This window comes from Rhamphochromis longiceps, linkage group LG10 (assembly GCF_057381845.1).
Source record: "Rhamphochromis longiceps isolate RC_006_pf linkage group LG10, R_longiceps_female_GT1.1, whole genome shotgun sequence".
Lineage (NCBI taxonomy): Eukaryota > Metazoa > Chordata > Actinopteri > Cichliformes > Cichlidae > Rhamphochromis > Rhamphochromis longiceps.
The window spans coordinates 9,459,191-9,472,498 of NC_140566.1; the positions used below are offsets into that span (position 1 = coordinate 9,459,191).

The window sequence follows — 13,308 nt, forward strand, 5'->3', positions numbered from 1 at the left end:
GGGACATGTTTCCCTAAAACTGGGACATTTATGACCTAGCAAGATTAACTTTTTAATGACCAGCTAATTCGATGTTATAATTGTTATAATAGTTTTCTTGTTACGTCCTCCAATATGCTTCCACATTAAGGGCCCAATAAATTACTTATTTGATTTCGATGATGCTAAGCCTCTTTGGTGGTGAAATCTAAAATCTTACAAATAGTAAGTAAATACCTTTTTTCAGTCGTTTAATTCAACATGCACAAAAAATATTTGCGCCGTTATCATTGGAAGTTGACAGAAATCCGAGTTCCCCTGAATGCGTCAAGAGAACCAATACGGAAATGAGCGAAGGCATTCTCTGTAGGTGCAGACATCATGGTTGGGTTAGTCTCCTGGCTTTCAGCAGTTGTAATTAGAAATGCTGTAAAACCGGTATATCTGTAAGCTATTTCCAGTCCGCAACAGACAAACCTTGGGTAAGTTCTTATAAACTGTAAATAATCTTTGTAGCGTGGAAAGGACGTAGAGCAGGCGAGAGAAATGAATTCCTATCCTGCACTGAGTAAGCACTGGTGAAATTATGTTTGCAAGTTCAAATTGAAATTCATATCCAGCTGATGATCTAGGTACGTTGTTTTTCCCAGTACTTCGTTAAAAGTCAGTGTCTACTAATAAAGGCTGCTTCGCCTGTATGTCGCCTGTATTTTCGCCTGTAAAGCTTTTATTCAGAAAGTCTATCCTTGTCCCAGCAAAATCAACACATGATGGTTTAATCTTCCACTGTCTGTGTTGCGTATTCAATGATTTTACCAGTAATTTTCTTTCAGCGTCTAAAATAATGAATTTAAATGTGTGCAGGCCATGGCTCAGAGGGAACTGAAGGAGGCATTTGTCAGCAATCTCAATGGGACCAGCCTGGAGGAGGTGGCCCTGGGCTCGTTCCTCTCCCCAGTGTGTGTTGTCAACAGAGGGCTCTTTTTGATACTTTACTATCAAGCCAAAGGGAACCTGCCACTACCACACCCTCTGTTTTCTCACCTGCTTCTAGACTTCTGTGCTCTCATTGTACCCCTCGTCCTGTCGTGCACTGTTCTGAGCAGCGTTCTCCACCAGGTCGCCGTGAGCCTGACCTTTTTTTCTGCTTGTGTGTTCTGCTACATCTGCTGTGGGTGCCCGAAGAACACTGTCAGCGCCTTTCTGCAGAGTCACGTTGAATTCAATCAGGTTCCCTTTGTGACTCTCTTCAGGGTGTTTGTAAATGTGAAAACAGCCATCAGCATTCTGGCCGTAGACTTCAGTGTCTTCCCAAGACGATATGCTAAAACGGAGACCTATGGCACAGGGGTTATGGACTTTGGAGTTGGAGCGTTTATCTTCGCAAATGCCCTGGTGTGCCCTGAAGCACGGAGGAGGAACATCTCAGGGTCCAAAATGAGTCATGTTGCAAAGCAGCTCCTGTCTGTCTGGCCCCTGGTTGCTCTTGGCATGGGGAGGCTAGTGAGTGTCAAAATGACCAGCTACCACGAGCACGTGACAGAATACGGCGTCCAATGGAATTTCTTCTTCACACTAGCCATCGTCAGAGTTATGGCCTCTGTGCTTTTAGTTGTTTTACCAACCAGTCTGCTGTGGATCTTTGCCCTTCTGATCAGCGGATTTTATCAGTTCACTCTGGAGACTTCAGGGCTCAAAGCTTTTATCATCCACAATACTGACAGAGAAAAGGACTTTCTGCACGCTAACAAAGAGGGCCTGTTCTCTATATTTGGCTATGTGGCCATCTACCTTTCAGGAGTTCAAATTGGACTTTATGTGATGCAGCCACGAGCCAATGTTAGAGAGTGGCTCAGAACATTTGTTAGCCTCTTGTTGGGAAGTTTCGCCCTGTATGCTGCTTTGCACACATGTCAGACGCTTGTGGAACCAGTCTCTCGCCGCTTGGCCAATTTCCCTTTCTACCTCTGGAGTGTCGCACAGTCCTTGTTTTTCCTGTCCTGCCTCGGTTTAGTTGATATCATTCTGTTGTTCTCTAAAAGAGCATCCGGCTGTCACTTTGTACCTTCGTCATGGAATTTGTACAAAAAGCACTACGATGGTGACAAAAAGAGCGGTGAAATAGGGAGACTGTGCCTCATTCAAGCTGTCAGCAGGAATCAGCTGCTGTTTTTCTTGCTTGCCAATGTCATGACAGGATTGACCAACTCAGTTGTGGACACGATTAATTGTAGCACTTTTTTTTCACTGTGTATTTTGCTGCTGTACATGTTCATAAATTGTTTTGTGATATATGTATTACATTTCTATGGAATTACAGTCAAATTCTGGTAATTCTGTGCACTGAAAAGGATTTGTGTTATTTTAAAGGTTGTTTAAATGTCTGTTACTGCTCGAGTGACAGACGTTGAAAGTCCAGACAACTGACATTTAAAAGATTACATGCTGAAAATAATCTTGTGCAGAATATTTTATGCAAATATCTTTTTATATGTATATGGGTGAATAAATGAGGACATGAACTACGATATTCAGTGAGGCTCAGTTATTTTGCATTTGTATGCATTTTTCTAAAATGTAATCTGTTGCTGCTAGTTTCTGCATTCCACTCACAGTGAGTGACATTAAACTGAAGATGAAGAAGGACTTTGTTACAGTTATGCGCATACATATTATGCATTCAGGTTAAAAAAATTATTTTAGTTGAATACCACAGTAAAATAATGATTTAAACACTCGCTTAACAAGTAAAAAATTTCCAGTTCAGTCCTGGGATTGGACAAAAAAAATCCTTTGAGGGTTGTTTCAGGAAGGGCCTCTGGCATAAAAATATGTCAACCCAAATATGCGGAGCTACCTGCTGTTATCACCCCTACATCTTGGAAATACAGGAGCAGCTAAAAGTAGTACCACAGCATGACTTCAGGTGCAGACTTTCTTCTTTAAGTTCAAGGAACAGGATATCAGCAGCAGACAAAATGGTGAATGATCGCAGTATCATTTCCATGAAAAAGATGAAACCCTGTACAACATGAAACCACTCATCATCATTATCCAAGTCTATCATAAAGAAAATACTTAATGAGAGAAAATGGACTTCAACACAAGATGCAAACTATTGATCAGGCTCAAAATAGAAGGGTTAAATAGAAAATAATGGACAATTAAATGAAGAAATTGCATTGTTTAGACACATAAAACTAAGATCAAAATGTAGTAGAATGATGGGAAGAAAAAAAGTGTCATGAAGGCTTGGAATATGACATTGATCACAATCTGTAAAATAAAGATGCACATGCAGACAGTAAGGCCATGGCAAACATCTTTGAATTATGTCCATAATTTGCAACTTCCAAAGGACTCCTGATAAATTATTAAACTAATAATTTGTCACTATATTGATTTGACCAGTTATTTTCTCAGACCCTACAAGAAGGGGATTGTGAAGAAAAAATGCTTGCATTTCCCAATTGTTTCATTAAATATTTTTATTTGGCCCCTTGAATAAAGCTCAACTCCATCACAATTGTTTCACTGTCAAATCTGACTGTTAAAATGAGCTAAAATTATAGCCTAACCCTCAATGTAACATGCAGCTATTAAGCACCTGTTTCTTTTTCTCACAGTAATGTTCTACTCAAATCTCAGTGGTTATTCTAGTTTATACAACGAAATATGACAATAAAATCTACGCTTTGTTTAATCATTTTAAAATTATGCACTTTGTGCATTATCACCAGTCTATTCCCACCACCATCCTCACAAACGTATGAGCATTATCATCGGCTCTAGAAACATGAAACAGTTTATTCTAAAGAATCCAGTAAATTACAATGAATGAATTTATTTAAGTTTAGTTTTATGTCTGAATTGCCACGAACTATAATATGATATACTATACTCTATGATACACTAAGATTATGATTTGTTTCAATCTACACTTACAATGTGAACGTGAATCGGCTTTTTCCTGCCAACATAGCGCCCTCTGTAGGCCGCACGCTTTAAGACGTCAGCGCCTACGTGAGCAGGGCAAAGGTGAAATCAGTAATGAAGATTCCGCCACCGTAGCAGCTTCTCTCACTGTCGCAGTTGTTTATTTCTTTAAGGAGTCTTTCAGGAGAGGGTAAGTAAAATCAATAGTTAGTTGTAGTCGTGCGCCTTTATCTGCCAAGATAATAAAAATCAATCGTGTAAGTGTTGGTAAAAAAAAACAAAAACGGACGAAAGTGTCGGACGCTAAGTAGCCAGTCACCCAGCTGAACTTTATATTAGCCGTATTCAAGCTTGCTAATGTTAGCTTTGTAGAATTCGCGACGCTGACGATCAGCAAACGGATAAGTTAACCAAGTTTACTCGCATCGACAGGGCGTAGGGAAACTAAAGCAACACTGTAACATATAAAGTATGTGTTAAGCTGTCATACACTCAGTTATGAGGAGAACATCGCGTCCTGAATACGCCGACTGGCTTCCTCACTTTCTAAAAGCGCTTTGGGAAATGAAATTAGCCAACATGCTAATGATAACTTGCTACTCGCCGGTTACTGGTTTATCCTGCTCAGCGATAAAAATGCCAGCGCTAATAAACACGTCTTAATGACTGGAATTATTTTGGTCCAAACTTGTGCAAATGAATATAACGACATTAAACGCAATTCAGCTCTCGTCATCTGTTGAAGCTCTCATTTACCAGGTTGTTTTGCTAACTTAGCAGGATAAATCTAGGGTCGGTACAAATCTGTATCCAAGTTTCTATATCTGCATTTGCACCATTACACATGTAGTTAAATTCAGCAAATGGCTGATAATTAGCACCCTTTGCACCTGGTGATTTGTCAGATCGCTTGATCGTGTTGTTGGCCGGTAGTAACCTGCACCAGATTAGCATTAGCTCGTTGTAGCCTGTGTTCAAATTGATCAGGGGGTTTGCTGTGTGTAATCTGCAGGTAGAACTGGAAGTCATGGCACGCCTAGTAGCAATCTGCAGGGAGGGGGAAGAGGAATACCCATTTCTGGCAAGACAGATCCCCCTGTATATCGATGAAACACTCACGGTGAGAAAGCTGTTTGTTTTGTCTTTTGGTATAGCCACAGTAAAAAAAAAAAAAGAAATGTTAATGAAGCTAGCATGTGACTGCTGTACCGTTAAAGTGTCAAAGCAAAGAGACAGTTTTGCCTGTGATTATGCTCATTTGATATACATTAAAATGTAACACAGGAATACAGTTAAGCCTTACAGTTACCTCGTGTCTCTCATCAGATGGTAATGGAGTTTTCTGACAGTGTAATGGATGTTGATAGTCACGAAATAAACACTTCACACTTGAAACAGTTTTCTGAGGTGAGTTTTGTTCTACTCCTTTCTTCTAAAATTAAAAAAAAAAATCCTATTACCTACACAAGCTTAGCTTAAGAGGTAGCTTGCCCTCTGTTATTTGCTAACAGTGGTGATTCTTTGGCTCACAGTATCACTCCAAGTTGAACCAGCAGGACTTGAATATTGCTCTGATGGTGGCATCAAGAGAGGTGTACAGTGCACTAGCTCAGCTGGTTCCATGCGTGGGCTGCAGACGAAGTGTGGAGCGTCTCTTCTCACATCTAGTGGAATCGGGGAACCCAGCCCTGGAGCCCCTCACTGTGAAACCCACAGGCATGCTCTCTGTCACCAAGACATGTTTGGCAGATGTGAAGAAACTCTACACGCTCTTCTATGTCCATGGGTAAGCTGGAGAGAAAAATACAGTGCTTTATTACAGGTCAGAGTGCTAATCAATATAAATTTTTAACTCTTATATGTACACGCAAGGCTTTCAGGTTTCTAACAAGCAGTGACAGTAGCTACTGCCACTCTACCAGTTTAGTGTCAGAGATGATAGTAGTGTACTTACACTGTTTTATTTAAAGTCGTTATAATTTTTACATTTTTTATTTTATTCAAATTTTTTTTTAACAGGGCAAAATTGAATGACGTGATTGACGCTATTCCGAAAAGTAAAAAGAACAAACGCTGCCAGTTACACTCCTTAGACACACACAAGCCGAAACCTCTGGGGTGAGTAATGCTCCTACTTTTATCTTGTGCTCATTAACATGTTCTTTCAGATGTTGTTTTTCACAAAATGAAAGAATTAAGAGAATTGTGACAGAAGACAAAACACGGTTTTCATCTGTGTTTACATGATCAGGTATTCAGGTAAACTTGTTGAAAATGGCCTGTGTACACATTAGGAATGGGATTTGATAAGAATTTAGCAATTCCAATTCAATTATCGATATCCGTTATTGATTTCTTTCTTATCAATTCTCCTATTGATTCTCATTGGGTTCTCTTTGGCTCCGTTTTGAGAGTAACCACCAAGCAGCAACACTCATGCGAATTAATTGAATGCTGTGGGTCAAATGTTTGTACATGTTTGTTGAGGTCTTCACGCTGTTTATTGTGATCAGTGTTGGAGTTGCACAGTGCAAGAGGTAAAATGAGAGGGTTCTGTAGCAATGAGATGAGGCGCGAAAGTACACAATTTTGTTTTGCTTTTTATATGCTGTATGAAAAATCTTCAGCACTGTTTACCCACTAGCATGATGCACATTTTCACGTTTGCCTCTGCAGGCCTCTGCAGACTCAAGCCACCATTCCACATATTACACACAACACTTTTCTTGAAAATAATGCAGTTACTAGCTTAGCTTTAGCATGCAGTCTGTGCAGATGCTTGCAAAAGAACCGAAGTTTTGTTAGCAGCATAATGTGGTTGTTTCTGTCCTGGATGCAGTTTTCCACTTTACCATTTATCTCGTTCTTTTGTGCAAATGAAAAAAATGTCCATATTCACACTCTAAACTACGTTGCTGTTTTCCTCCTCTGACACACTAACTGAAATCGGCTGATTGTAGTGCTTCAGGTTTCATTAGTAACCCTAAACCTTTGCGTGACAGTAAGGCTGCTCAATTAATCGAATTTTAATCACGATTACGATCTGGGCTTTCAACGATCATTAAAAATGACTGAGCCGATTATTAGCCCCCCCCCCCCCCCCCCTCGTGCTTTACTCTCGCGCTGCTCCGTGTGGCAAATCGAGCGCACCTCTCTGCATTTCGAACAGCATCACAACAATTAAGAGGACCCGAGGAAAGCTCGGAAAGCTAAGCCGAAGTTATTTGGAGAGGAGAGTGACTGCTGTTGGTTGAAAAGAGAGGTAAAAAAAAAAAAAAAAAACCTTCAGTGGTGTGGAAACATTATGGGTTCGCGGAGTCAGACGTGATCCACGTCTGACTCCGCGAACCCGAAGTAGACATAGTGTGTAAACTTTGCTACGGTGTCGTAGCTGCACCACAGAGCAACACTGCAAAGTTCACTAAACATAATGTTTACATTTTTCATTAATTTTTTATATTGCAAACATTTGCACTGTTATCAGTATTTGCACACTATTTTATATTATTTTTTTAAAGTCATTATTCAATACATTGTTATTGTTAACCCTTTAAATCCCTGTAGAACCGGAACCACGTAAGCTAGCGCAATAATTTGTTTTGCATATGAAACCGGAGGAGTTGTACTTACATCTGATGCCATCAGCTTGTCCTCGGCCACGGTTTCCTTCCACATATAGCTTTGCAAAAATTGCATAAAAAGCGTTTGCAGGAACAAAAACATAATATTCCAGAAACACACTTTGCCGATCCGATCAGCTGTTCATAACACTTCCCACATTGAAAAAGATGTCAACACGAACTATCAAATGTCCGCCATTTCCTGACAGACACCGGAAGTGACGTCATTTTCACGGAAAATGTAGTTTTTTACTTGTAGGCCTTAAAAGCCTATACTGGTGTTTTTTATAAGTCATGTTTGACTTTTCTGAATAGTTTCTGGGATGCTTAGAACTCGAATTGCACAGCTGGAAATAGTTTATTTTGATGCACATGCTGTTTTCTTTGCAAATTTGCATCATAGGATTGTTTTTTGTTTTTCCTGCAGTATATAAAAATTGCTGTATCTCCAAAATAAAACTATGAAGACACTCAAAATAAATTTCCTGTTGTTGTAAACTATTTTTTGCAACTTTTTTGTATTTAAAGTTTTGAGGAATAAGCCTCTTAAATTTCCCCAAGTAGAAATATATGTAAAAAAAAAAAAAAAAACGATTTTCAATTTTTTTTTTGTAGTTTATTGCACTTTTTTGCAATTAATGTAATTACTAATGTAATTAATTACTAATTACTGACTTAATGCATACATATTATTAAAATATGGGCTATAACAGTTGTATTGATGTATAGCAACTTGAAATGCTCCCAAAAATGGCACTACAGCATGTAAAAATATAATATAAGCTCTGGCGGACTTGGTTCTATGGTAGGTCTTAAAGGGTTAAATAAATATCGTCAAATAATCGAGATCTCAATTTCAGTGAAAATAATCGTGATTATCATTTTTGCCATAATCGAGCAGCCCTACGTGACAGTATAAGTGTATATACATTGCATATACCATTGCATATGTTGTGGCTCTGCTGAAAAAGGAAACTGATGAGTTCAGTGTTCTTTACCAGCAAACTAGTTAGCAACACTTCATGTTACTGTGCTACTTGTGCTGCAAGTAGTGAAACAGAGTCAGAGCTGCTATTCTGGACATGCTGCATGACGCTTTTTCTAAATAAAACTAACATGTTCTTTCGAAGAAGAAAAAGTATATAAACAAACGAGTGGCATTATTGATATATTTGAGGTAGACAAATATTCAGTGTTGTGTCAGTTGTGCTCTGCTAGGAAAAAAATATGCCTGTAAGCCATGCTCTACCACAGTCATGCATTTAAGACATTTACACCCAGTCTTGTTGATCAAAGTGTTTGAAACTCCTGGTTACACCCATATCTTTCATTCAGTTGTGTTGTGTTGGCATTGAAGAGCTTGAAGGTGGTCGTTGCGTTTGGTCAGTAAGTTGTTGAAAGCAAAACAGGCTAACTTATGCCAATCCCTCTAAAGCTGATAATAATGCTGTTGTGTGAATCAAGGTATTAGCATGTCAGTCTGTAAGCCCCTCTGCTTGATATTCACAGCAGTATAGCATTTTTCATAATATGTATACTGGCAATAGAAATCAACATAGAAGAGCATTTAGAAGCTAAAGAGCTAGAGATTTCCCTTTTACAAAGCTCACTAAAGAGAGGTAAAATAACTGGCCTCAGATGACTCCTAATGATGATAATGATAACACGTCTGTGTCTGCTGTCTGTGTAAATATCCAAAGTGTTATAACGTGTTATTTAAAATGACATGTCAGTATTGGATAGACTTTACCTCCACTGTTTCCAAAAAATCAGTTTCTGCAGGTTTAGAAGCTGATAACTGTTCACTGGAATGACATTGGTGTAATAATTGTATGTTACAGGGGAAGCTGGATGGATGTGTGGGAGCTGATGTCTCAGGAGTGCAGAGATGAGGTGGTACTGATTGACAGTGCCTGTCTTCTTGAGACGCTGGAGACATACTTGCATAAACACAGGTAATCTTTACCTATCTTAACTTTTATTTGTAAAATGTTCTTTTTTTTAGTTGTTAAAAGGAAACTAATGGTGTGTTCTTTTTTTTTTTTTTTTTTTTTTTTTTTTTTGTCCTCAGGTTTTGCACAGACTGTAAAAATAAAGTGCTGAGGGCATATAACATCTTGGTTGGGGAGGTGGACTGCAATAAAGAGAAGGGGTACTGTGCTGCGCTGTATGAGGGACTGTGCTGTTGCCCCCATGAACGGCACATCCACGTCTGCTGTGAAACCGACTTTATCGCTCATCTCCTTGGCAGGGCAGAGCCCGAGTTCTCAGGAGGATACGAGTAAGTCGGGCTCAAATTTTCATTTTGAGTAATTTTCTACCTTTTGATAATTTCTGATTTCAGTTGATTGTTATTTATTAACTTTTTCCTTAAGACGCAGAGAGAGACATGCAAAAACCATTGACATTGCACAAGAGGAAGTCCTGACCTGTCTGGGTATTCATCTCTATGAGCGGCTCCACAGGATCTGGCAGAAACTCCGAGCCGAGGAGCAGACCTGGCAGATATTGTTCCATTTGGGAATTGATGCACTACGTAAAGGTTTTGAGGTACATATGGCTACGTGTTTATCAGATGATAAATGCACTGTGGCTGTTTCAACTCCAAGGTAATGTCCCTTTCACTACATGCATAGATGGCAGTGGAGAAGATGCAGGGCATCAGCCGTTTGGAGCAGTTTGTCGAGGAGCTGTCTGAGGAGGAGAGAGCCAAAGAGCTGAAGCAGGAGAAAAAGAGGCAAAAGCGAAAAAATCGACGCAAAAACAAGTGCGGATTTGATACATCTGAACAGGAGGGAGAGGACAAGGAGAAGAATCTTGATGAGGTAATCATGATCTAATAATCTGGCTTTCCTTTTTTATTTATCTTTGTTGTTCTGCAACTACATCTCTCTTTGCCTCACTCCCAGGGTTCTCTTGAGTCTGTGGAGAGCAGTTGCAAGGTCTGTGGTAGCCACGATGAGGAGGATGAAGCCGGCTGTGATGAGACCGTCGCCACCAATAGGAGCACTTCCTGTCGTTGCCCAGACAACACCAAACAAGGTAAAACAAATGTACACAGACATCAGTCCTGTATTTTTAAGGAGGATAAGTAACACGGGTCTTAGCTTAAAGCTGGAAAACAAATGTTCTCATCCATTTTTCCAGATTTGTCAGCACACAGCAATGGAAGTGACTGCGGCTACTCCTCAAGTATGGAAGGCAGCGAAACGGGATCGCGAGAAGGCTCTGACATCGCCTGCTCCGAGGGAATCTGCAACCACGATGAAGCAGGTCTGTTTTGAGAAGAACAAAGATTCAATTTAGGATATTGTTCATATTTTTGCCTCACGGTTCTTTATCTTCTGAAGGAGATGACCCAAACCTTCATCACTGTGCTGAAGACAAGGAGGATGGAATGGACAGCTGTGTTGATTGCTGGCCACACTCTGAGGAAAATGCACAGTGCAAGAGTAAAAAGAAAAAAAGGAAGGGCAAGGGGTTCTGTAGCAATGAGGTAAGGCGAGAAAGTACACAGTTTTGTTTTTATTGTTTTTATATGCTGTATGCAAAATCTTTAGCACTGTTTACCCACTAACATGATGCACATTTTCACAGGCTCATAAGGGTGAAGGTTTCATGCCAGATGGGAACACAACAGGCCACAGTCCGCCTTCAACGCACACATGTCGAACCAAAGAAATCTTTTCCACCTTATGTGGCGATACATTTGCCAGTATTGCTCTACGGTTACCGTGGACTGTACATCAGAAAAACCTCAGCCTTCACATGAGGCCTGCAATGGCAAATATAAGTCTTGTAGAACTTCTGGTAAGTGAGAAATATGTTAACTGTAGAGATGTAGTAACTACTACCCAGGAATGTCCCCAATACCTTTTTGAGCTTTGGAGACTGGATGGTAAAAACGTACAGTCAGATAGTATGGTGTGAATAAATTATACACAACTGCTATGCTACAGTTGCTCAGAGCAGCACAATCTCTCTCACCCAGTTCACAAACTCTGACTGCTGCTGCTCTACTCACTCCAATCTACATAGAGCCTCTGATGAATGATCTCCTAGGTGCAGATGCAAAGTTTGCAACACTAACATGAACTGCAGCTTTATTATGAGTGTTGTGAGTGAGGAGACTGTCAAGAAGATGAGCCTAGACACTTTATATTCCTACAAAGATTATAGGCAGCCTGTATTTCAGATGAGCTTCAGCCAGCAAGCTTGTATCTGGATTTATTGCTGCCTGACAAAATCGTCACACATGATTGATGTGATTTCACACTGATTTCAGGTATATTTGCATAAGTTTAAAACGGAATACTGGCACAATAAATGATTATCAGTATGAATATAAAGGATTCAAGCATGGCCCAGTTAAACCTCAGCACACCTACCTTAAAAACTGGCTGGGAAGCTGGCTTGTTTTCTGCATTAAGCTACATATCAGGTTTTTAAAATTAGAATTAATACAATATTTCTGGACACAGTCCTTCTTGAAGCACATCTTACCACTTGGCCACTATGTCTGCAGCAGCCCCACATAGTTATTCAGGCATTTATTTTTAAGCTCCTGCAAGAGATGCATAACTTTAATTTCCACAAGTCACCAGGATGTAAAAGTTGCATCTACAGAACATACTTTTTCCTCAAAATAGTGGCTTATACTTGTATATCAAACACTTGCAGTACCACTCATGTAATTATAGCATTCACAGCATTACAGCTTTGTATGTGGCTCACTATCAATGTCTTGCAAATTTATCTGACGGATATGATTAACTAAGAAAAATAAGTTCACTTACTTACATCTTAAATGACGGTGAGATGCATCTTCAAGCACCCAGTTAAAATGCTTTGTACGTTTCTCAGCTCTTGATTAGCTCTTTTGGTTACAAAAAACATCTTTACTTGTAGTCTGCCTACAGAAATTCAGAAGGTTACGTCTCTGTTCTGGCTCTCACGTTCTCTATTCTGCTCGTGTTCTTAAAACAGGATGACTCAGAAGTGACTTCCGACGAAGAGAATTGTCTCACGCAGGATGAAATTCAGGCGTTTCTAGAAAGAAACCAGTCTTTCTACAACAACCGCCACCAGTACCGACAGCTCCTGAAAGAGAAATTCACAAACTACTGCCGTGCCACTGAGCGGAGTAAGCCGGTCTGTGGAAAGTGGTTTGCCACAACTAGTGTCAACTAACTGCACTAATAAATCTCCCTACTGGGGGAGGGGAAAAAAACACTCACGACCACTGCTGCAACATTGTTAGAAAGATTTCTTGGAGTACCTTTTGTGTCTTGTTCAGTCACTTCTCCTTTATAGTAAATGTGATTCTTATCTTCTCTTTGTCATCTCTTTTTCTCTCTTTTGCACACCAACACACGTCTCATTTCTTGGACACTTCTTACCTGTAGCTCTCTTTGACCAAGCCTAGCTATTTGTTGGTCTTCTCTGGGGGAAATCGGGGTAAGCACAGTGGAATCAATAATCAAGCTTTGCAAGCTGTGATGGTAGGGATAAAGTTTAGGAATCTTGTTTTATGTTTGGGTTTTGTTGGGGGTTATTCTTTCTTTTTTTTCTACTTTGTTTCTCTTTGGTGACACTTTAGTGTAGTGATAAAAGTTGTACCTTTAAATGTGTACAGAAATTCTAAATATGAAATTTTACAGAGAATAAACATCCATTTTTAAAAATGATTTGGGTGTGACATCAAAGCGCAATGTGCAGACTTTACTAAATAAAGATTATTTATTAATATGCAGTATACATTTTGTATGGTGTG

General features: G+C 39.7%; 2 protein-coding genes across 2 annotated transcripts; both read left to right on the forward strand.

The window, feature by feature from the left end:
- The first annotated feature begins 265 nt into the window (after window positions 1–265).
- On the forward strand, window positions 266–2,501 carry pigw (phosphatidylinositol glycan anchor biosynthesis, class W). The gene is made up of 2 exons (XM_085420059.1): window positions 266–461; window positions 844–2,501. Exon 2 carries the CDS (start codon window positions 847–849, stop codon window positions 2,311–2,313), a length of 1,467 nt encoding a protein of 488 aa, XP_085276185.1. The 5' UTR covers window positions 266–461; window positions 844–846; the 3' UTR covers window positions 2,314–2,501.
- A 1,460-nt stretch (window positions 2,502–3,961) lies between these two features.
- Window positions 3,962–13,290, forward strand: ggnbp2 (gametogenetin binding protein 2). Its single transcript, XM_085420058.1, has 14 exons — window positions 3,962–4,105; window positions 4,928–5,035; window positions 5,242–5,322; window positions 5,448–5,701; window positions 5,935–6,033; window positions 9,377–9,490; window positions 9,607–9,816; window positions 9,911–10,085; window positions 10,172–10,360; window positions 10,445–10,577; window positions 10,683–10,808; window positions 10,886–11,031; window positions 11,133–11,345; window positions 12,522–13,290. The coding sequence occupies exons 2-14, from the start codon at window positions 4,943–4,945 to the stop codon at window positions 12,723–12,725; spliced, it is 2,037 nt and encodes a 678-aa protein (XP_085276184.1). The 5' UTR covers window positions 3,962–4,105; window positions 4,928–4,942; the 3' UTR covers window positions 12,726–13,290.
- Window positions 13,291–13,308: the final 18 nt, after the last annotated feature.